General features: G+C 71.0%; 1 protein-coding gene across 1 annotated transcript; it reads left to right on the top strand.

The window, feature by feature from the left end:
* The first annotated feature begins 84 nt into the window (after window positions 1-84).
* SLC12A5 (solute carrier family 12 member 5) lies at window positions 85-21079 on the top strand. Its single transcript, XM_059713078.1, has 26 exons — window positions 85-160; window positions 7201-7295; window positions 7592-7723; window positions 8212-8358; window positions 8575-8629; window positions 9468-9598; window positions 9787-10028; window positions 10170-10381; window positions 11730-11897; window positions 13076-13174; window positions 13355-13412; window positions 13965-14139; window positions 14675-14793; window positions 14959-15057; window positions 15215-15334; window positions 15678-15782; window positions 16016-16184; window positions 16796-16991; window positions 17951-18120; window positions 18606-18737; window positions 18823-18930; window positions 19192-19314; window positions 19398-19585; window positions 19755-19769; window positions 20056-20189; window positions 20527-21079. The coding sequence occupies exons 1-26, from the start codon at window positions 109-111 to the stop codon at window positions 20616-20618; spliced, it is 3336 nt and encodes a 1111-aa protein (XP_059569061.1). The 5' UTR covers window positions 85-108; the 3' UTR covers window positions 20619-21079.
* The last annotated feature ends 2664 nt before the right edge of the window (window positions 21080-23743 follow it).

The raw sequence follows: 23743 nt of genomic DNA, 5'->3' as shown, positions 1-23743 counted from the left end.
CCCGCGCCGCCGGGCTCATGCCTGCTGCATACATGATGAAGTGAGGAGTCGGCTGCACCCGCCGCCGCCGCCGGAGCCCGCGCGCCCGCACTGCAGCCCGGCCGAGCCATGCTCAACAACCTGGCGGACTGCGAGGACGGCGACGGCGGCGCCAGCCCAGGTGAGCAGCGGCCGAGGTCCGCACCGGGGCCCCGCACCGCCCCGCCCGCCCCGCCGCCGTCCCCGTCCCCGTCCCCGTCCGCGGTGCTGAACGCGCCGCCGCCCCCGCCCGCCCGCCCGCGGGGCCCGGCCGGTGCAGTGCGGCGGCGGGGCGCGGGGGGCCCGATCCGGGGGCGGCCGGGGGCAGCTGCCAGCCCCCCGAGCCCGAGCCCGGGCACGGCACGGCACGGCACGGCAGGGCAGGGCAGGGCAGGGGCGCCCCGCATCTCCTGCTCAAGGTCAGGGCTCGGGGCGGCTGGGCCCGCTCCTGCCCCGATGGGTGCAGCCTTGCCAGCCCGCCCCGCGCTGTGCTCCCCGGGCCAGGCGGGCACCGCAGGAGGGGGCTGCCCTGCGCCAGGCCCACCCGGGCTGGGGGAGACGCAGCCTGCCTGCACCGCATGCCAGGGACCGTGTGCAGGGAGGGCATCCCTCTCCCCACACCCCCGTGGTTGCAGCAAAGGTTGCAGCAAAGGGTCCCTGTGTGCCCAGGCACCGGCTTCTCCCCTGGCCAGGCCCGTGCTGAGGAGACCCTGGAGCTGCCAGCGCCGTTTCCCTCCAGAGCTGCCCGTCCGCCACGGCGGGAGGGGCCTGGCTGCGCAGCGGGCTGCATGGCGCCCCAGGGCCAGCTGCCCCGGGCAGGAGGGACATGGCACCCTTGACTCGCTCCCTGCCCTGCCCGGAGCTCTGCTGTGGGGTGCCCTGGCCCGGGCTCATGGTGCCCGGGGGAGCTAGGGCTGGGGGAGGCGGCAGGGCTGGCTGGGCACCGTGGGCATCTCCGCAGCAGAGCTCAGGCAGCTTGGCAGGAGCTGGAGCTGTTTGAAGGCAGCCAGGCTGAGCAAAGGCAGCTAATCCCCAGTTAGGCAGGGAGGGGCAAGCAGTTGGTCTGATTTGGGTCAGGCACTGCGAGATTCTAGCCCACGATGCCGGCTCGGCGCCCCAGCCTGGCTGCAGGCCTTTGCCAGGCAGGTCGAGCTCCTCGGGGCTTCTCTGCACCGCCATCCCGTGCCCGTTGGCGTCTGTCAGCCCCTGTTCGCCCCCTACGTGCTCCCAGCAAGGCCCCTGGCCTCTGGTGTGGGTTGGACGGATGCTGGGGTCCTCTGGGAGGAAAACACCTCCCATGGGCAGGAGCCAGGCAGCCCCCTGGGCTATGAAGCCTCGAGGAGTCCCCCCAGTCTTGCCCGCCGGGTCTGGGATCTGTTTTTGCACACAGGTGGCTTCAGTGTGCCCGGGTCAGCTGGGCAGAGTGGCAGGACAGGGGCTGCCTCTACCTGGGCCGGGGGGATGTGGCCGCATGGCTCGCGGGGGGTCCCGGTGGCTGGGACAGGCCGGGGCTCTCCGGTGGGGAGCCGGGGGCATAGGTGGGAAGAGGCAGCTCTGGGGGGGCCTGTCCGGGCTGGGCCTGGGGCACCAGGCTGTGCTTCCCGGCAGAGGGTCCCAGCCGGCAGGGCCTCTTGGCAGGGTCCCACCAAAAGCATCCATGCGTCGCGCTGGCTGGCGTGGAGGTGGCACAGGGCCAGCAGAAGGCTCCTTGTCTGGGTCAGCTGCAGGAGACTGCTCCCCCGGGCAGCAGGAGGGTGCAGGGAGAGGACATCAGGGACATCTGGCCCCTGGGTCCTACCTGGAGTGGCAGGAAGCGCTGCCCGGGGCTGCCAGCTGGGCCCGGGCAGGGAGATTCCCCTTTCTATAAATAGCCTGACTGCATCCAGGCCGGCCCCAGGGGAGCCGCTTGCTGCTATCGAGACTCCGGGCAGCGTCATTCACACCGTGCTGCCCGTGGCTTGGCCTGACAGCCATCCCACAGCCCTATGCCGGGGCCTCTGGGCCACTGCCCTGGGCCTGTGTCCTGGCCCCGCTGGCGGCTGGAGGGGCTGGCCTTGAGGCTGCTGGTCTGGGCCCGCAAGCACCCATGCTTGTGCCCTGCCGGGTCCCGAGGGCCTGGGGCTGGGGCTGGGGCTAGGGCGGCATGGTTGGGCTGCACTCCCTTCTGGCCGGAGCAGCCGCGTGCCAAAGCCCGTGGCCGGGGCGCTGTGGCGCAAATCCCGCACCCCTCCCCGCGGCGGGGATGATCTGATCTCTGTAGTGAGGCTGTCGGTTCCCTGCCAGGACTCCAGCCGCGCCGCCGCAGCAAATTAAAAGGCCGATTCATGTTGAGCGGTCCCTGGGGAGGGGGAGCGGAGCCGGGATCGAAGCCTGGCGCTCGTTCCTTCTGCTCCTGCCCGCAGGAGCAGCCCGGGGCAGCCGGCTCCGCACCCTGCAGCCACCTGTGCCCACGCCTGCTCCAGGCCTCGCTCGCATGCACCCCTGCACCAGCAGCAGGACCGGGGCGCTCATGCCGTCTGGGCTCCGGGTGCCCGTGAGCAGGCCGCGTTGCTGGGACAGGTCAAGACATCCTGGTGCCATCACCGCAGCCAGGGGGGCCTGGCGCAACCATATGCAGAGGGCACCGCCGCCTGAGCAGCCGGGGCAGAGCGGCTCTGCCCCGGGGGGCTGCTCTGAGCCAGGCAGCCTGGCCTTGCCGTCCTCGCCGAGTGCAGGCTGCCGGGGGGAGGCTGCACCAGCCCCTCTGCGGCAAAATGGTCTCCGGCAGGAGCCGGGAGCTCATCCGTCATAGGGGACCCCGGCAGCCGTGCAGCGCTTAATTCCTTCTTAACTCCTTCCAGCCTGGAGGAGCAGTGCTGCCTGCCAGGCCCCCGGGCTAGCTGGGCCGAGGAGGGACTGCTGGGGCCAAGCCACGTCTTCCTCCCTGCCAGGGCATCTCCGGGGACCGTGCAGACCTGGGTGGGGGCCCCTTTGCTGCCTCTGCCATGTGGCTGGGCCCCAGGCAGGGACCACACGAGCCCCAGGACCAGTCCTGCTCCAGCTCCTGCCATCTGGGGGCACGGGACCATGATGGGGCAGGGTGACGGGGTACGGGACAAGGGCAGCTCTGCTCAGGGTGGCTGCTGGGGGCTGGCAGGGGCTAGCACCACTGCAGAGCTGTGGCCAGACTGAAGCCTGTGGTCCTGGGGCCAGGCTGACCTGCTGCAAAGGGCCCCAGTGTGTGACGGCATCCCGGCACCTGACAGGGTGTGTCTGGGCCTCAGGGAGACCCACGGCAGCCAGGAGCGGGCCCTGGGCCCCGGAGCCCGGTCTCGCTCCCGAGCTGCACCTGTCACGGTGAGTCAGCAGGTGTGCGCTGCTCAGGACCTGGTGCAGTCCTGCCTGCCCTGGCGCTGGCACTGGCACTGGCGCTGGCGCTGGCGCTGGCGCTGGCGCTGGCTGGGAGCACCCTGCCCTGCCAGGCTCCCTGCATGGCTCCATGCAGGGCTGGGCCTGGGGCTCAGAGGTGGCTGGGGAGCAACAGAGCTGGGGAGAGAAAGAGGCTGGTGAGCAGCCCAGGCCTGGCGCGGGGCGCTCGGCTGACACCGGGCTGTCTGCGCACGGCCAGGGGCCCAGAGCGGGAGATGAGCCATGCGCCAGGAGCCCGCGGGGCGCGGGGCTGATCGTTGGCGTGTCAGTGAGGATGCGGGACGGCGCTGCACCGTGGCGTGGTGGGAAGGGGGCTGCTTTCAGTTGAAGCCCCAGGCGGGGCCTGGACGGTTGGTCTGAGCCTGGTGCCAGCCGGCTGCGCCCGGGGGCCACACCACAGCCCCGTGCAGCCAGAGGGCAGTGCCAGGGCCGCGGCAGTGCCGGGGCCCTGAGGGGTCCGTACGAGCAGGCGCAGGGTGCCAGGGCTCTGGAGGGGGGCTGCAAGCCCCGTGTGCCAGGCCGGCCAGCTCCTTACGTAAGAGCCTGGGGAGCCAGGGCTGCCTGTCCGCGCTCGCGCCGGCTCTCTGTTGCCATGGAAACCAGCCCAGTGATGTCTGTGGCCCGTGGCACCGGCTCTGCCCGGCTCCAGCCCCGGGGTGGGGGCTCCCGCTCGCGCCCGCTGGAGCTGGGCTGGCGCAGCCGCCCCTGCCCTGCACCGAGCGCTCCCAGCCGAGGTGCCGGTCCCGGCTGGGTGGGCAGGGCAGGGCCATGGGCACTCGCTGGGCCAGGGCGGGGGCGGGAGCTGCTGGTCCCACGGCTCCTGCGCGGGCTGCGGGGCTGGTGGCCACGTCGCACCTGACCCGGACCACCTGCTTGGGGGCGGTAGCCAGGGGCCTCTACCCGCCTGTCCCCACGGCACTGGCGTAGGTCCCTCGGGTCTGCCGTCTCCTAGCCAGGTGTGGGGCATCGTGTCCTGCCCCTGCCATAAGTGCGTGCCTCAGTTGCCCTGCCTTTTTGTTGTGCTTTGGGAAAGACTGGGTTAGCTCTTGCCCCGGGATGGTGTGGATGTGCCATCAGGACCCGTGCTTGGGCTCTTTCCCCGTGGCAGGGGTGTTGTGGGCAGTCAGTGGGGGCCCTTGCGAGGCCTGGCACCCAGGCAGGGGTGAAGAGAAGCGCTGTGACCAGACGGCATGGAGAAGGGGTACCACCAGGCTGGGTCCCAGTGGCCGAGGGGCCGCGGGCTTGTGCCCCAGTGCTGGGTCCCAGGCGCTGGGGGAGATGGGAAGCCTGGGGGTCCCAAGCCCTGCCAGCCCCAAGCTGCTGCTCACCCTCCCCACTCACGGCCCGGAGCCCTCGGGACCCGGCGCCTGCAGCTGAGCTGTGGGCAGCCGCGGCCTGCCTTGTCCCAGCCGGACCCTGGCACACAGGCTGCCTGGAAGTGCCCTGGGAGGGCAGCAGGTCCCCCCGAGCTCCTGCCCAGGCGAGGCTGCGTGGCAGGGCTGGGCTCACCGGCTCCACCGCCCCCTTGCCCTCCTGCCCCGGCGCTCAGGGGACACAGCAGCCTGCTCTGGCATCTCCCTGCGCCTGTCTGAGCTGTCAGCTCCTTGGCAGTGGCGGCGGCAGCAGCACTGCGGCTGAGCCTGGCAGCCCGCTCGTCAGATGCTCCCCACTGGGCACGGGCCGGGCGATGCCAGCCGGGTCCCTCGGGCTCTGCCGCCGCGTGCGGAGCTGGCCCGGCAGCCGGGCGGCCCCCTCCCCCGCTGCGTGTGCGTGGGGGGCAGGGTGCGTGCGTGTCTCCTCCAGACCATCCTCCTCGTTTGCTCGCTGGCTTAATTTCTGCGCTTTCCCCGGAGCCCCAGATGGTGGATTCCGGAGCAGGTCGAGGCGGACGGATGCGCGCGTGTGCATGTGCATGTGCCTGTGCGTGCGTGCGCGCGCGTGTGTGTGTGTGCGTGCATGTGTGTGTGTGTGTGTGTGCATGTGGGGTGGTTATGTAATATGCATTATATGCAGCATTTGTGGAAACAAAATGGAACTGGGAGGCAGGCGTGCGGAGCAGCTCCGCTCAGACCAGGGGCGTCGTTACATAAACCCACCGTGCAGGCCGCCCTCGTTAGCCAGGCTCGTTTGTGGGACCTGGTCACACAGTCCCTGCAGCCCCACGTTTCTGCGTGTGTGTGTGTGTGTGTGTGTGTGTGTGTGTAGCAGACGTTGCACTAGCAGTCACGTGGCCCAGCTGATTACGGAGCCGCCGGCTCAGCTGCGCTCACCTGGGACACCGGTGCAGAAGATGGCTGGTCCTGGCGCTGCTCTGGGGCTGTCCCCTTGCTGGCTCCAGCCCTCGGGGCCAGTCCCAGGCTGCGGCCTGCGCGCTCGGCCCCGGTGGCAGGCGGCACTGGGGGCTCCGGGGCCGTGGGGCCCTTTCTAGCTCCCGCCTGGGGCAAGTCAGCAAGGACTCGGTGCCTGCTGTGCTGTGGGACGTATGGGTGGGATCAAGGCACTAAGGAGAGCAGTGGCTCGGGGATGACGGCCGCAGGGCCCGCGTGATGCCCAGAGGCAGGCGGGCACTGCAGGACCCGGCCCCGCCGGGCTTCGAGCTGTGGAGGGGCCCAGGAGTGAGCCAGCACCTCCCAGCCCAGGGCAGGAGCCCGCGGCCAGCAAGGACGGCCCTTCCCAATGGCCTTGTGTCGGGGCCCTGTGCTCCACGGGCAGCGGGCCATGCCTCTGGGCTCTGGGGGCCACAGGACCTGGGCCGAGGAGCCGGCGCGGGAGCCCGCTGCCTGGCTGGCACCCTGCCCGTGGGCACGTCTGCGCTGGGCTGCTCCGTGGCTCCTCAGACGCCTCCATCCTTCACCCCTCCTTGATGGTGCGGGCGCTGGAGATGTGCTCCGCGGGCACTGCCAGCACTGGCTGCGGCTGCGCTTCCACCTTGATTTATTTCCACTGCTCTGCAGCTCTCTGCTGCTCCCGCCGCTGTCACGCCTCCCGCGCCAGGTCGTTACTGCTGCAAGCAGCCCAGTCCCTCCCCGGCGAGGCTCCTCGCCCCTCGCAGTGCCACGGCTCTGCCACCCCGCTGTAGTGGGGAGCCAGCTCAGCACATCCCAGCACGGGCCCCGTGCCACCCACTGTGCCGGGAGCCCCCAGGGTGCCGCGTGCAGCAGCAAGCAGAGCCCCTGCCCTGGGGAGGCTGCCAAGCGGCTCCAGCACTCGGTGGCACGTCCACGCAGCCCACGTCCAGGCTGCCCCTGTGGCGCTCGGGCAGGGCATTGCTGAGTGACCGGTGCCAGCCTGCCCGCGGGGCCGGCACCGGAGCGGTTCCCCCTGGATCCACACGAGTTGCCTTGGCGGAGGTCCGTGCTGGCCGGACACGCACCGACGGGCTGGCACCTGCGCGCCCTGGTGCCTGGGCAGCGCCGGGTCCACGTGGCGACAGGCGCTGGAGCTGGCCGGCCTGGTCACCAGTGCTTCCCGCTGCCGGGGCAGGGAGGTCTGTCTGGGCATCCAGGCCAGCTCGCGTGCTCTGTGTGCTGGGCCGGGCTGGGAGTGCCCGTGGTCGTGCCGGGGAGGGTTGCCATCGGGCAGGGCTGGAGCAGACCCAGAAGGGCCGAGCGCCGTGCTCCGAGCCAGGCTCCTGCCACAGGGGTTTGGGCAGCGTGGGTGGCGAGGGCAGGCGTCCGTGCGGCCAGGGGGCCCCTGCTGACCCACGCCAGCTCTCGGCTCCGTGGTCTGGAGCTCGGCACGGGCCCAGCCTCCATCGCTCCTGTGTCTCTGCAGGCGATGGCAACCCCAAGGAGAGCAGTCCCTTCATTAACAGCACGGACACGGAGAAGGGCAAGGAGTACGATGGCAAGAACATGGCCCTCTTCGAGGTACAGGGCAAGGGCGGGAGGGCGGGATGTGGCTGGGACCCCCAACCCAGGCCAGCGTGGGGGATATCCCTGCTAGCCCCGGCCCTGCCCTATGACCAGAGACCCGCTCGTGCTGGTCAGACTGGGCAGCCTGCCCCTGCCCCTGCCCCTGCCCCTGCCCCTGCCCCTGCACGCCTGCCCTGCCCCCTTCATCGCCCGTCCCCTTCCCGGCTGTCCTCTGTGCCGCCAGCTCTGGGCAAGGCCCAGCAGCCGCCGGGGCAGCGCCGCCCGCCTCACACGGGCCCCTGCGTTCCCAGGAGGAGATGGACACCAGCCCCATGGTGTCGTCCCTGCTGAGCGGCCTGGCCAACTACACCAACCTGCCGCAGGGCAGCCGCGAGCACGAGGAGGCCGAGAACAACGATGGCAGCAAGAAGAAGCCTGTGCAGGTGAGCCTGCAGCCCCGGAGCCTGGCGCCTCGCTGTTCCCGGACCCCGTGGGCTCTGCGGCCCATGCGGGAGTGATGGGGGCTGCGGCCCGCCCGGCAGCCACGGTGACCGAGCCTGCCCCTGCGCCTTCCTGCCTCTCCGTCTGCTCCGGCCGGGTGCGCCGGCCGCGCTGACACGAGGCAGATGCTGCCCTGGCTGCCGCGGGTGAGCGGAGCGCGGCTGTCACAGCGCGGCGAGGGCTGGCACTGACGCCCGGCGCTGCTGACACGGCTCCACCCGCTGCCTCTCAGCTCCTGCACGGCCACAGCTGAGCTGGCCCTCGGCACAGCCCTCAGCTGCCCCCGCCGGGCTCGGCAGCCCTGACCCCCTTCTGGGGTCGCTGCCCCGCACCGCCGTCCTCCCCAGCCACGGCTCGGCTCCCGGCCCCCGTGTCTGGGAAGGGCTGGCCGGGCTGCCGGCATGGCCTGACGCTGTGTGCTTGCCCGCAGGCGCCGCGGATGGGCACCTTCATGGGCGTGTACCTGCCCTGCCTGCAGAACATCTTCGGGGTCATCCTCTTCCTGCGCCTCACCTGGGTGGTGGGCATCGCCGGCATCATGGAGTCCTTCTGCATGGTCTTCCTCTGCTGCTCCTGTGTGAGTGCCCCGGCCTCGCCAGCCCCCGGCCCCCGCAGAGCGCCTGTCCCCAGGGCAGCCCGGGCTGGACACGGGGGCAGGGGGGATGCCAGGGGCTGGCAGGAGTGCCGTGCACCCCCAGTGCTCTGCAGGTGCAGCCGTAGCAAGGGCCAGCCTGGAGAGGATGGGCACGGGGCAGCCCTGGGCACCTCTCATCTGCACTTTGCTTCCCCGCAGACGATGCTGACGGCTATCTCCATGAGCGCCATCGCTACCAACGGAGTGGTGCCAGGTAGGGTGCCAGAGCCGCGGCTCCGTCCTGCCCCAGGGCCAGGCCTGCGGGGGCCCCCGCCCAGCACTCCCCGTCCCCGTCTTGGCAGGGCCCCTTTCCTCGGCGCCGCGTGGGCAGGGAGCGCCCTGTCTCGCTGGCCCCAGCAGTGCCGGTGACAGCTGCCCGCTCCCCGGCGGGGGCACGCTGCGGCCCGTGCCCTGTGCAGCGCGTGCTCCCGGCAGCAGCATCTCGGCGCAGGCAGGGCAGGGCAGGGCAGGGCCAGCGGCTCGGCAGGACCATCTGTGCCGGGCCCCGCTGTGCTGGGCGGCCGCGGCTCCGGCTGCGCTCTGACAGCCCTGCGCTCGCGGGTGTAATTAATGCCATTTATCACCCTGCCACGCGGCCGGCCCATTGATCCTGCTGCCAGCGCTAAGGGCTCCTCTGGGAGGCTGGGGGCAGGGTACGGCCTGCCGGGTGTCCCCAAGGCCCTGGAGCCTGCCTCGGTTTGCTGGGACGCGTCCCCTGCCGCCCTCTCGCCCAGCTGCTGCCCGGCTCGGGAGCGCCTGGTCCGTCAGCTCTGCAGAGCCGGCTTGGCGGCTGCAGCTGGGAGCTCGGCTCCTCTGGGGATGGCTGCAGCCGGGACCCCCAGGGACCCGCGTGCTGCTGGAGCGTGGAGGGCTGTGCCCCTGCCCCCCGTCCCTGCACCCCACGACTCGCCCCAGGGTGGAGGGGGCTTGGGGCCTGTGCCCAGTGCCTTGGCCGTGCCCTGGTGCAGGGCCGTGCGAGGGGCCGTGGGCGCGCGGGGAGGGGACGAGGGTGGCGGGCAGGGCAGAGGGGTCACCTGTGCTGTCCCCGGCAGCGGGCGGCTCCTACTACATGATCTCGCGCTCCCTGGGCCCCGAGTTCGGCGGGGCCGTGGGGCTGTGCTTCTACCTGGGCACCACCTTCGCTGGGGCCATGTACATCCTGGGCACCATCGAGATCCTGCTGGTGAGTCGGGCTCGTGGCCCCCCGCCTGGCCTGGGGCTGGGGTATTGCCCTGCCAGGCGGGGCCCGGGAAGCAGCTCCCTGCCCTGCCCTGCCCTGCCTGCCGGTGGGCACGTTCCCAGGCAGCGGGGGTGCGCGGTGGGGCACCGGGGTGAGACCAGGCTCTGACGCTCTCCGCGACGCCCTGCCAGGCCTACATCTTCCCGGCCATGGCCATCTTCAAGGGGGAAGATGCCAGCGGGGAGGCGGCAGCCATGCTCAACAACATGCGCGTCTACGGCACCTGCGTGCTCACGTGCATGGCCACCGTCGTCTTCGTTGGCGTCAAGTATGTCAACAAGTTCGCCCTGGTCTTCCTGGGCTGCGTCATCCTCTCCATCCTTGCCATCTACGCCGGCGTCATCAAGTCCGCCTTCGACCCGCCCAGCTTCCCGTGAGCACCGCGGCGCCTGCCCCGATGGGGGTTGCGCAGGGGTGGGATGGGGTTTGGGGCGGCCAGGGGGCCGGGCACGGGACCAGGGCTGGCGTGGGGGGGCAGGCCCAAGACGCTCACCTCCAGCTCCCCTCCCGCTAGGATCTGCCTGCTGGGCAACCGGACGCTGTCGCGCCACGGGTTCGACACGTGTGTCAAGCTGGTGGTGGAGGGCAACGAGACCGTGGGCTCCAAGCTCTGGGAGCTGTTCTGCACCTCCCGCTTCCTCAACGCCACCTGCGACGACTACTTCACCCACAACAACGTGACCGAGGTCGAGGGCATCCCCGGGGCCGCCAGCGGCCTCATCCAGGGTACGAGGCGCCGCGTGCTGGCGGGCAGGGCTGGGCACCGCGGGGCTCGGGCAGAACCGGGCTCGGCAGGGGATGGGAGGGAGCAGCACAAGCGATCGGAGGGCTTGCAGCACCCTGACCCCGCTCCGAGCCTGGCCGGGGCCCACGGCTGGAGGAGCAGCCGCCGCCTCGCAGCTGGGAAGGGCTGCATCGATCTGCGGTGGCGGGACCAGCTCCCCCCTCCCTCCCGGCGGCTTTACCGATCTGTGGCCGGCGCATGGGCTGGATGGGGGCCAGAGCCACGGGAAGGCCTGGAGCGCGTTGCTGGCAGGAGCCGCAGGCGAGAGCTCTGCCGAGCCGCAGGGACAGGGCAGGAGCCTGAGGGCTCCCTCCGCCCCGGCCCTGGCCGTCCTGCTGCCTTGAATCTCTGACCGCCTGCAGCGCCGGACTGGCCCGGCTGGGCACGTGGCCCAGACACGCGTGGCATGGGGAGCCACTGACAGCCCCGCTGCGGTGTGTGCTCAGGGTGCAGGGAGCTCCCGCCGGCCCAGCCCAGCCCAGCCCAGCCCGCTGCCAGCTGGGCCCGTGCGGGGCCGCCCGAGGGGTCGAGGCAGACAGAGTGGGGAGAGGAGCTGCTGGGACAGGCTCCGGCCCTCTGGGCCAGACGGGCAGCAGAGCCGGCACGTGCCCGGCCAGCACTGCCTCGCGGTCGTGGTGCCAGGGCCCAGCGGCTCCTGGCGCCGTGCGCTGCCCGGGCTCGGCCGGCACTATCTATAGCTGTTGTTGCCGCCCGGGCGCTGAGCTGCTATTTGCGACAGAGGTGGGGAGGGCAGGCGGGTAAATATAGCTCCTTCTCTCGCGGCTCCGTCGCGCGCTCCCAGGGCGGGCAGTGACTCACGGCTGTCTCCAGGAGCTGCTCCTGGTGCCCGCTCCCCGGGGCAGGGGCTGCAGCCTGGGGGGCTCCGGGATGCTGCTTCCTACCCCTGTTCCCTATTGCGCCCTGCGGCTGCGGGCGTCTGCCCGGACCCGGGCACGGGTGGTCAGCCAGCACAAGCTGCCGGGGTCCTGAGGCCATGCTGCCATGGGGGCAATGGTGCAGGGCTTGGGCCCAGTGGTGTGGGGTGGGGGGACCGGCCTGCAGACCTGGCTGCCACGGGGTGCAGCTGAAGCCTGAGCACAGCTGGATTCAAAGTGGGCAGAGTGGTGGCAAAGAGCTCCGGACAGATGGTGAAGGGCCAGGCCCCCGCATTGCCCAGCCCATGGCCCGTCTGTGCTGACCTGTCGGCCTCCCTCGTGCCAGGCTGGCGCTCAAGCAGGGAGGGGCATGGCGGGCTGGTGCTCACGCAGCCGCTCTCCCCTCTGCCTGCAGAGAACCTCTGGAGCACGTACCTGGCCAAAGGCGTGATCGTGGAGAAGCAGGGGATGCCCTCGGTGACCCCCTCGGACGCCCCCGTGGACCTGGACCAGCCCTACGTCTTCAGCGACATGACCTCGTACTTCACCCTCCTAGTGGGCATTTACTTCCCCTCCGTCACAGGTAGGAGCTGCCGCCACGCGTGGGCACAGCCATGCCTGCACCAAGCCACACGTGCAGGGAGTGCTTGTGCATGCGTGCCAGCCTGTGCAGGTGTGTGCATGCACCTGCACAATCCAGTCTGCTGTGCGTGTGCATGTGCCTGAGTGTGTGTGCACACGGGTCTCGCTCCTCTCTGAGTGTCTCTGGTGCCCAGCCCTGGCCGGGCAGCCCCTGCCCTGAGGGCCTTGCGCTGCTCCTGCCAGACCCACTCGCCCCTGCTGTAGGGTCAACACGTCCCGGGCCGGACACCTCCCAGGCCAGCTCTGCAGGCAGAGATGCCCGGAGAGTGCGGAGCAGGACGGGGCCCCGGTGGAGCGCAGCCTGGGCCGGCCCCGCGGGCGCTCTGGCGGCAGGTCGTGCCCTCTCCGTGCCCTTGTGCCCCATGAGTAACTGAGGCCACGCAGCGATGCTCCAGCCTGGGCTCTGGCCTGGCCTGCCTTCGAGCCCACTGCAGCAGGAGGAGGGGAAGGCAGGGCTGGCTCCGGGCCACGCTCGCACCGAGCTCCTTGCGGCGCTCCCTCCTGCCTCCCAGGGCTTGGGCTGCGTGCTGGCCCTGGCACCGGGGCTAGGGCAGACATTGCTTGGTGGGGGCAGGGGAGCTCGCCCGCTCCGCTGCAGCTGCCCTGTGCTGGGCCCAAAGGTGCTGGTAGCGCCCTTTGCTACCATTAGCCGAAGGGCTGATAAGACACAGCACACGCTGGCACGATAGGACCTGATCCTGTGAGCCATGGCGGCAGGATCCACAGTGGGTCTGCTGGGCACATCCCCTGGGGCTGGGTGCACGTATGTGTGCGCATATGTGTGTGCGTGTGCATGTGTGTATGGGGCTGTGCGTGTGCATGCACCCTGGGGCTGTGTGTGTGTGTCCAGGGCTGTGCACACTGGGCTGTGTGTCACTGGTGCAAAGGCATGTGCTGCCGCATGGGGCTGCCCCTCAAGGTGCAGCTCTGCCCCCCGCTTACCCAGGACCAAGGTGCAGCAGGGTGAACGGGGCTGGGCACGGAGCTGGAAGCGGACCGGGGTGGGAGGGAAGGACCTGGCGCATGCTGGGCCATGCCGTGCCAGGTTGGTCCGTGCCAGCTGTGCCACCCTGCTGCCTGCCATGCTGCCCAGCACACGCCCTCCCTTGTGTGTTGCAGGAATCATGGCCGGCTCCAACCGCTCGGGCGACCTGCGCGACGCCCAGAAATCCATCCCCACCGGCACCATCCTGGCCATCGCCACCACGTCGGCTGTCTGTATCCTTGGGGTCGGGCATCGCCGGGCTGGGGCTGGGGCTCGGGGGGAGCGGGGAGGCCTGGCTGGGCTGCTCCGGACATGGGGGTGGGACGGGACAGCCCCGTGGAGGAGCTGGCGCTGCCCGGGGCCTGGCAGGGGCGGGGGGCTCTGCCGCGCGGTGGCTCCTTCACGGCCTGCAGACATCAGCTCGGTCATCCTCTTCGGAGCCTGCATCGAGGGCGTCGTTCTGCGGGACAAGTGAGTGCGCGGGGTTGCGCCCGGCCTGGCCACGCTGCGCTGCGGGACGCGGCAGGACAGGCGGGTGCAGCGGGGCTGCCCGGAGGGAGCCGGCACGCGGCGGCTTGCACGGGCTTTGGGGCTGGCACGTGGCAGGCGGCGGGAGCTGCTTGTCAACAGGCGGGTGCCAGCCGGCCCGGGAGCTGAATCTAGGGCACCCCGCCGGGCTCGGCGGATGACAGTTTTGGGTTGCGGCGCTGGCGGGATGCTCTGCTGCGGTGGCTGGAGGCGCCGGGGTGCGGGGTGTAGATGCAGCGTGCCGGGTGCTGGGTCCAGGGCTGACTCCCCTCTGCCCTGGCCTCAGTTTCCCTGTGCAGGGGCCAAGGGGAGCTCGGCGGCCTGGGGGCCGGGTGGAGGGCAGTGCGGGGTCTGCTGTACTGTCCACCGCTGCTTCCTGCCCCTGCCCGTCCTGGCCAGGCTCCCTGGGCAGAGCGGATCCAGCCCCTGTGCCGGGGTGGCAGTGGGCCTGGCGGTCTGCCGGCCCCTGCCCTGGGTGACGCCGATGCCCCGCAGGTTCGGCGAGGCGGTGAGCGGGAACCTGGTGGTGGGCACGCTGGCCTGGCCGTCGCCCTGGGTCATCGTCATCGGCTCCTTCTTCTCCACGTGCGGGGCAGGGCTGCAGAGCCTCACGGGCGCCCCGCGCCTCCTCCAGGCCATCTCCCGGGACGGCATCGTCCCCTTCCTCCGGGTACGTGCCCTGCGGCCCCTGCCTGACCCACAACCGGACCCGGTGTGGTCCCACCGTCCAGGGCACGGGCAGCCCTGGCCTTGCTGGGCCCCGCCGAGGGCGCGGGGGTGGGTGCCAGAGCCGGCAGAGCTCCCGGAGCCGCAGGCCTGGGTCGCGGGCGCCCGCGCTGCCGTGTGCAGATGGGCACAGGCCGATGCAACCCGACAGCTCCCCGAGGCCACAGCAGCTAATTTTAACTTGCTGCCACATCCCACGCCGGAGCCCGAGGAGCGCGGCAGCCCCAGCTAACGTCCCCCCACCCCCAGAGCCCCCAGCCCCAGTGCAAGGAGCCCCCAGGGCGGAGCCGCCTGGCGCCTCCTGGTGGGCTGTGGGGGCACTGCCGTGGGCGCCCCGGCTGACAGCGGCCCCTTACCCATCGCCAGGCTGAGCTCGGCTCCTTGCCCCGGCTGGAGCCCTGCCCTGCCCTGGCGGGTTGCTGGCCTCCCCGCTGCCCCGCGGGAGCCCGTGCCCCTAACGCTCCTCTCCCCCTGCCCAGGTCTTCGGCCACGGCAAGGCCAACGGGGAGCCCACCTGGGCCCTGCTGCTCACCGCCTGCATCTGCGAGATCGGCATCCTCATCGCCTCCCTGGACGAGGTGGCCCCCATCCTCTCCATGTAGGCAGCTCCGGCCCCGCGCTCCCTGCTGCCCCGGGCCAGACCGAGCCCCTCTAGGCTGCCGGCGCCCAAGCCGATGGATGTGGGGGGGCAGCCCCTCAGCCACAGCCTGAACGGGGCCCCCTCCCCACGAGCGGCTCAGCCTCTGCTCTGTCCCCCCCGCAGGTTCTTCCTGATGTGCTACATGTTCGTGAACCTGGCCTGCGCCGTGCAGACGCTGCTGCGCACGCCCAACTGGCGGCCCCGCTTCCGCTACTACCACTGGTGCGTGCATGCGTGTGCGCGTGCGAGACGGGCTGGGTCCCGCTGGGCTTCCATGGCCGGCGCTCCATGGGGCTGGGGTGTCCCAGGGGCCGTGCCAGCCTCGGCAGGAGGACACGGGGCAGCGGGTCCCCGCGGTGACACTCCTCGGTGCCCACAGGACGCTGTCCTTCCTGGGCATGAGCCTCTGCCTGGCCCTGATGTTCATCTGCTCCTGGTACTACGCGCTGGTGGCCATGCTCATCGCCGGGCTCATCTACAAGTACATCGAGTACCGGGGGTGAGTGCGCCCGTGCCAGGGGGGTCCAAGCAGGGAGGGGGTGGCCGGTGCCCGGCAGGCTGAACCGCCCCCGTCCCGGGGGCTTTGGGCCCAGGACTCCCTGCTCCCAGCCTGGCCACTGCCCAGCTGGGGAACCGCAGCCAGTGCCTGCGCCCCTCTGCGCCTCGGTTTCCCCCGCTGCGCCTGGGCTGGCTCCTCCGGGGCCGGGCAGGCAGTGCGGTGGCGGGGAGCCGTCAGAGCGATGCCCCCACGGAGCTGGGGGCAGGCGGCTCGGGCCAGGCCACGGCCCGGAGAGCGGAGCCAGCTGCCCTGCCCGTACCCCTCACGCTACCTCTTCCCCCAGGGCAGAGAAGGAGTGGGGCGACGGGATCCGGGGGCTGTCGCTGAGCGCGGCGCGGTACGCCCTGCTGCGCCTCGAGGAGGGGCCTCCCCACACCAAGAACTGGCGGTGAGCGCGGGGGCCGGGGTGCTGCGAGGGGGCCGGCGGGGCGGGGGTGCTGCACGCGGCGCTCGGACAGAGCCGAGACGGGGCTGGCAGCCGGGGCAGGCGGGGCGGGCTGCGGGGGTGTGGGCCGCGGGACAGGCTGGGGGAGCGGACGGGACGTGGCGTGGCGTGGTGTGGCGTGGCGTGGCGTGGGGGGCTGCACGCGGGGCCCGGTGTCACCGGCGCTCCCTCCGCAGGCCGCAGCTGCTGGTGCTGGTGCGGGTGGACCAGGACCAGAACGTGGTGCACCCGCAGCTGCTCTCGCTGACCTCGCAGCTTAAGGCAGGCAAGGGGCTGACCATCGTGGCCTCCGTGCTGGAGGGCACCTTCCTAGACAACCACCCGCAGGCCCAGCGTGCCGAGGAGGTGAGGCCGCGCCGTGGGGCTGGCCCTGGCTGACCCCACGGACCTCCGGCCAGGCAGAGCTTTGCGGGCAGCCAAGCCCAGCCCTGCCCTGCCCTGCCCGCTTCCAGGACTGGCGCTGCCTCGGGGCCCTTGCCGGGCAGGGAGCCCAGGGCCCGCGTCCCTGGGAGCGCCCGGGGGCCGGGGATGCAGGGCTGCGGACGGGCCGCGCCACGGCTGGGCTTCCCCGATCTGATTAGGAGCTCGTCTCCGCGCAGCGTCTCCGCAGCGCAGACATGTTATAATTTCTGAGTAAATATTGCTAATTGCTGCCCTCCCTGCCTGTCAGAGCCTGGCACGGGGACGCCCTCCCGCTCGGCGCGGAGCGAGGGCGGCGTACCGCGCAGCATGCCGCCTGGCAGTGGCTCCGGGCCACGGCAGCAGCCCGCACTCCCGGCGGCAGGGGTCCAGGCGTGCTGCCCCCCCCCCACGCCCCCCTGGCTGCTGGCCCCGGCTCCCCTGGCCTCCTGCCCGGGCCCCGCCGTGCCGTGCCCAGCGTGAGGGCTCGTGCCGGGTCCGTGCGTGCCAGGAGCGCCGGGGGCGTTGGGTCTGAGCGCAGCCCTCTGTCCCACCAGTCCATCCGCCGCCTGATGGAGGCCGAGAAGGTGAAGGGCTTCTGCCAGGTCGTGATCTCCTCCAACCTGCGCGACGGCATGTCCCACCTCATCCAGTCCAGTGGGCTGGGGGGGCTGCAGCACAACGCGGTGCTGGTGGGCTGGCCGCGCAGCTGGCGCCAGAAGGAGGACCACCAGACCTGGAGGAACTTCATCGGTGAGCGCTGCCGGCAGGGGACGTGGCCCCGGGCCACACGTGGGCCTGCGGGCACGGAGCCCCCAAGGTGTGCCCGGGAGCCCTGGGGCAACGCAGGTGGAGCTGTGCCCGCGGGGGGGTCGCGGGGTGCTCGTGGGTGCGGGGCAGGGTTTGTGCAGCCCAGCTCCATGCCAGGGCCCATACTCTGCTTGCTGTCAGCAAGGGAGAGCCCGGCAGGCAGCTCCTGGCCCCCCCAAGCCCTTACACGGGCCAAAATCTACCTGGGAGCTGGGGCTGCGGGGAGGAGATGCCCGGCCCACGGGCAGTGCGGGGGCAAGCCTCCCCAGGAGGTGCTTCCAGCATGGGTTGGGAATGGACAGTGTATGCACACAGCCACACACACGCACACAGCTCCCTGCACACACACATGCACTTGTCCCACACGCAGCACCATCCACATGCACGTGCCCTCCCCACACATACATGCAGCATGCACATGCACACAGCCATGCCCTGAGTGTGCACGCGTGCGCACACACTCACACACACACACACACACAGTTCCCTGCACATGCCCATGGTCCACACATGCACAGCACCACGGACGCACATATGCACACCACCCCACACACAGAACTCCCTGCATACACCCCCACCCCCTGCCCCCCAGGCATATGTCCAGCTCCCCCCACATGCCCTGCACATGCAAACAGCCCTGTGATGCACAGGCACACACTCATGCCTTGCACACAGCTGCACACATGCAAAGCAGTAAGTGCCCCAGCGCCTGCACCCCTCAGGGTCCTGTCCTGGGCTGGCAGGACCCCACAGCAGCTGGACATGGGGCAGTGCCCAGGGCCAGCGCTGCGGGCCCGGGGGGGGCGTGCAAAGCTGGGGGCTGGGCAGGCGTGTGCCAGGAGCACATCCCCGGGGGCAGTCATGCCTGTGCCGGGCTGAATCACCCCGTCCCTCCCCGGCAGAGCTGGTGCGGGAGACCACGGCTGCACACCTGGCACTGCTGGTCACCAAGAACGTGGCCATGTTCCCGGGGAACCAGGAGCGCTTCGCCGAGGGTCACATCGACGTCTGGTGGATCGTGCACGACGGTGGCATGCTGATGCTGCTGCCCTTCCTGCTGCGGCACCACAAGGTACCGCTGCCCGCCGCCGGCTGGGGCGGGGCGCGGGCAATGCCCCAGTTTGCCCTTGGTGCCGCTTTGTGGTTGGGAGCCTTGACTCCCCCAGCCCAAATCCCTGAGCTGAATTTCTGGGCTGGTATTTGGAAGGGGGGGCTGCCCCCACTCTTGTCCTGCAGGCTGGTACTGGGTTCCCATGCCCCCTGCCCCCACCCCCAAGTGTCCAACCTGAATTTTGTTCAGAGACGGGGGTGTGTGGGGTGGGGCGGGAGGTCCTCATCCGCTCTGTGCAGCACCCCCTGGCCTCCCGACTGGATCGGGCAGGGACCCAGCCCTGCCTCTGCTTCCAGACTGGTTGTGGGGGCGTCCTGTATCCCGGCGCTCCCTCCACAACCCTAACCCCCCACCCCAGGGCTCCTGGCTGGTCCTGCCCCCCCGCCCCGCTCCAGTCCTGGGGTGGCCCCTGCAACCCCGCTGCCACGTGCGCCTTTGCCCGGCAGGTGTGGCGCAAGTGCAAGATGCGCATCTTCACGGTGGCGCAGATGGACGACAACAGCATCCAGATGAAGAAGGACCTGACCACCTTCCTCTACCACCTGCGCATCACCGCCGAGGTCGAGGTGGTCGAGATGGTGAGCGCGGGGACGGCACAGGCCTGCAGGGGCGCGGGGCGCGGGGCACCAGGACCCGTTGCATGCGCCTGTGCCGTCCCCGCAGCACGAGAGCGACATCTCGGCCTACACCTACGAGAAGACGCTGGTGATGGAGCAGCGCTCCCAGATCCTCAAGCAGATGCACCTGACCAAGAACGAGCGGGAGCGGGAGGTAAGGGCCCCCGGCACCGGGGCTGCTGGGGCAGACCCCCGGGCAGGCGGCTGCGCTGCCAGGGCCAGGCTGGGACTCACCCCCATGAGCACCCCCAGCGGCAGCCCTCTGCTGTGGCCTAGTGACCCCCGGTAGGGACGGCCCCCCACCCAGGCCGGTGCCCTTGGCCATGGTGGGAGGTGGCCGCCAGCCCGAGCAGGCGCAGAGCAGGGGACAGAGCACCGTGGGCAGCCCCTGCCCTGCCCTCGTCTGCCCGCGCAGATCCAGAGCATCACGGACGAGTCCCGCGGCTCCATCCGGCGCAAGAACCCGGCCAACACGCGGCTGCGGCTCAGCGTCCCCGAGGAGCAGGTGGGCGACGGCGAGGAGAAGCCGGAGGAGGAGGTGAGGCTGCGAGCAGGGGCCGGGGACAGGGCCGGGGCCGCGTCTGCCCCGACCCACGCTGACCCCTGGGCTCCCTGCCGCAGGTGCAGCTCATCCACGACAAGAATGCCACGGCCTTCTCCAGCAGCTCCCCGTCGCCTGCGGAGGAGGCTGAGCCGGCCCCCGAGAAGGTGCATCTCACCTGGACCAAGGAGAAGTCTGTGGCTGAAAAGAACAAGAGCAAGAGCCCCGTCAGCCCCGAGGGCATCAAGGACTTTTTCAGCATGAAGCCGTAGGTCCCCACGGGCAGCCTGCCCCCCGGGGCTTGCGGGGCCCTGCCTGCAAGGGGGAGGGCGAGGGCGGGGGCCATGTCCGCAGGGCTGGGGTGGGCACGCAGGGCTGTGCTGGGGGAGCCTCCCCACCTGTCTCTCTCTCTCTCTTTCTGCCTCGTGCTGCTGCAGGGAGTGGGAGAACCTGTAAGTCTGCTTGGCATGTCCCATGGCTCGTGTCCCACGGCCCACATCCCGTGTCCTGTGTCGGGGAAGGGGGGTGGCGGAGTGATGGGCCGCCTCTGTGCTGCCTCTGAGCAGGCGCCTGCTATGCCGGGGTCGGTGCCCCGGGGCCTGGGAACAGCTGCGGGCCCCCGGGCGCTGCAACCCACGGAGCTGGGGGCGGCACGGTAGGGCATCGGTCTGGTGCCGGGGGCAGGGGCAGCGAGGCCCGGTCTGGCGCCTGCCCCAGCGCATCTGCTCTGCCCCACAGGAACCAGTCCAACGTGCGGAGGATGCACACGGCCGTGAAGCTCAACGAGGTCATCGTCAAGAAGTCCCAGGACGCCAAGCTGGTCCTGCTCAACATGCCTGGGCCACCCCGCAACCGCAAGGGCGACGAGAACTGTATCCTTCCGTGGGCTGCGCGGCCGGGCACCGATGGGCCCGGGCCCTGGGGAGCCTGGCCTGGGTCCCTGAGAGCCTGCCGTGGGCTGGGAGCCCCCCGGGCTTGGGCACAGGCTGGGGGTGCTGGGCAATGGGCGCCCCTGCCCCCCTGCCTGGCCAAGCCTGACGGAGCTGCGCTTGTCTGGCCCCGGCCCACAGAGGGGACAGGATGAGGAGGGGCAAGGGGCCGGGCGTGTAGTCAGGCTGGCCCAGCTGGGCCCCGGGGCCCGGGCAGGCTGGCACCAGGGGCAGGGCAGGAGCCGCCTTGGCCGCAGCTGTGCTCCTTGACCGCGCGCAGACATGGAGTTCCTGGAGGTGCTGACGGAGCACCTGGACCGGGTGCTGCTGGTGCGCGGCGGGGGCCGGGAGGTCATCACCATCTACTCGTGAGGCCCGCGCCGCGCCGAGCCGCGCCGCGCCAGCACAAGGCGTTCGTGCCTGGGAGCCCCGACCCTGCCTGCCCTGCCCGGCTCCTGGAGGGGCTGAGGGCGGCGCCGGCGGGCCCGGGTGGTGCTCAGCCACCACCGCGCCCCAGCCTCGCGCCACGCGAACTGCAGCGCCAGAGCTTCCAGGACCAGCCGCCCCCGCCCGCCCCACGCTGCCGCACGGCTGTCGCCGCTTGTACATAAGGACACACAGGACCTCGGACTCAGCACCGCCCGACGGGGAGCCGGGCTGCCGTCGCCTGCCCCTGCCTGCGCCCTCCTGCTGCTGCGCCGCGCCGCACCGCACCGCGCCGCGCCGCCTGTCCCAGGCGGCGCCGAGGGGGACGGCGCAGCCACCAGCACGCTCTCCTCGCCGGCACCCCCTGGCCCGCAGCAGCCTGAGCCAGGGAGCGGGGCCCAGTCACAAGGCCGTCGCTGTGCACCAGTTTGGAGGGGCTTGCGGGGACGGGCAGGGCCCAGCGCTCTGGGCAGAGAGCACCGTTGCTTCCCCACAGCTGGTTCCTCGGCCTGGGGGAAAGTGGCGGCTGGGCCAAGACCCCTCTGGCTCCCCACGGCCGCCTCCCTGGCTTCGGGGCTGGGCACTGGGCACTCCACGGCCTGTGCACGGCAGGGCTGGCAGCTCGGCCCGGCTCCAGGTGCACATGCTGCCCGTGCACACACCTGTGCCCACCCTGTGTGCCGGCACCCCCAGGGAGAGGGTCTGCCCCATGCCCGCGCAGGGTCCGGCGTCTCCTGGACCCCAGCCTGCCCCCTGCATGGCGCTGCTTCTGCTCAGCCCTGGCCCTTGCCGTCCCAGTCAGGGCCGGGACATCCTCTGCCCTGGGCAGCTGGGCCTGGCTCCCAGCCTCAGCTTGGCCCCGCCAGCCTGCACCACCGGGCCCCTACCCCGGGGTCTGCCAGCTGCCCCGGGCCCTGGCTGAGCCTCCGTGCGCCAGGCCTCAGGGTCTTGGGGAGCCCCAGCTCCTCGAGGCAGGGCCAGGGTTAGGCACAGGCTAGCTCGTGCCCCCCCTGCGTGAACAGTGGCACCCCGCGGGCAACAAGCTCCCTGCCCCTGCCACCCCGCTGTACATAGTGTACATAGGACAGCCCACGTATTTTTAAAGTGACCCTATTTATGTCCATAGAAGCAGAGGACGTCTATATACAGAGAGTATCTATGCCGAGAGCTGCAGGGAGGCGCAAGCCGGGCGCGGGGCACGGGTGGGGAAGGCGCCCGTGGCCCCGGGAAGGGCTGGCGCGGGGATCGCCTGCGTCCCACTCGAGTGTTTTCAGGGAGAAGAAGTCGCCGACTTCTCGGAACTTGTTTCACAGCAGATTTGAGCTTCCACGCCGCGTGCTGCCTGCTCCGGCGCCCTTGCCCGGCCACGCTGATCCTGGCCCAGCTGCCACGTGCCCAACAGTAACACCCGCCTGCCTACAGCCCACCCCGGCTCCCGGCTCCCAGCCTTTTGAGTCAGCGGTCCATCCTCCCCCCAACCCGAGGACAGGCCCCGAAGGAGACCCCCCTTTCAAGGGCTGGGCCCAGCGGGACCCTGGCCCCGCTCCCACCAGACCCCGGGTTGGGGATGCTGGCCCAGGCTCTTGGGGGCACCTCGAGCAGCTTCCGCTGGGGGTGGAGGCTCCAGGCTGCTTCCTTGCCTCCCTCTGCAGGTGCCTATTTCCCCTGCCCCCGGGCCTCACTTGGCCCTGCTGTGAGCAGAGGCAGGGGCAGGGGCGGTGAAGCTTTTCTGCAAGGCATGGCCCTGCCCTGCCCCCCCCTTCCAGGGCAGAACCGGCGCCCGCTCCCTCTGCCCTGCACTGCGCTCCCCACGACCTGCCCTGTCCGTGCGGTAGGCACAAGCCCAGGCCAGGCTGGCAGCCGGGTCCCAGGCAGGCAGTGCGCAGGGGAGCTGCCTGCTTACCCCCCACGCCGGCGCCTTGGTCCTGCAGCCTCCCATTCCAGCAGCGCCCGGGTGCCACCGCCTCGCGCGCTCTCTGCAGCCCCTGGCTCCGGGGCAGCCACTGCTCAAGCGCAGCAGCAATTCAGGTCCGGGTGCAGATGGGCTGCCAGCGCCCTTCTGTGCATGCCCTGGGAACACGGCCCCCCAGGCTGTGGTGCATGCAGAGCAGCCCAAGCCTGCTGAGGCCAGAGGGCCGGGACGTATGGCCTGGGTCAGGCCAGCACTGCAGCCGCACCCCCATCTCCCCGCAGCCCCCCCTCCAGCCACTCGGCAGGCAGGAGCCGTCCTGCCCTGCATCTCAGGCAGCATCCAGCCTCTCCCCACCCACGCCACCCCAGCCTAGTGGCTGCCCTGCCAGCCGGTCCCCGGCTTCCTGCGGGCACACGGCTGCAGCTCTGAGCACACGGGAAGGGCTGCCCCAGCACCGCTGGGCTGAGGCAAGCAGGGGTGCTGGCCTCCATGGGAAGCCCCTGCCGACCCCGGGGCTGGAGAGGGCCAGTCTCAGCAGACAGCACTGCATGCTAGTTTACACCCCCACCCTGCCCTGCACGTTCTGCCTCTGCGTGCGCAGTGTGCCCTCTCCCACTGCCCCTGGTGACGTGTCCTCCCGTGGCAGACCTGCGAGCCCCTCTGGCACGTGCAGACACGTGAAGGGGATGGGTCAGGCCGGAGCGCCTGGCCCTGGGGCTCGCTGACGCTACCTCCTGAATGCAGGGTTGCGACTGCAGCAGCAGCCGCGAGCCATTGCTCTGCCCGGTGCCCCCGCTGCGGCAGCAGGGAGCAAGGTGCTCAGGACAGAGGTGGCTGTGGTCTGCTCTGAGCCAGGTGCTGCCAGGCCTCCATGCCAAGTCCTGCACCCACTCCCGGATGCTGTAGGGCAGATGGAGGCAACGTGAAGGCGGCCAGGCACTGGAGCGCAAAGGAGGCCTGGACGCTGCTTGGGGCCAAGCATTGCACTAGGAGGGCCGCGGCGCTCTGCTGCGTGGCAGGACTGAAACCCAGCGGCCGCAGCCCGAGGGGGCTTTGGTTTCACAAACACTTTTCTGTGCTACATGTGCAATATATTTGTTATGAATGTTCCTGCCCCGTCCGCTCCCCCAGGCCCCTCGACTCAACGTAACTAGATGTT

Source organism: Alligator mississippiensis, chromosome 9 (genome assembly GCF_030867095.1).
Source record: "Alligator mississippiensis isolate rAllMis1 chromosome 9, rAllMis1, whole genome shotgun sequence".
NCBI classification, from domain to species: domain Eukaryota; kingdom Metazoa; phylum Chordata; order Crocodylia; family Alligatoridae; genus Alligator; species Alligator mississippiensis.
Note: the sequence above shows the minus strand (reverse complement) of the source record. Positions and strands in the feature narration are given on the sequence as shown.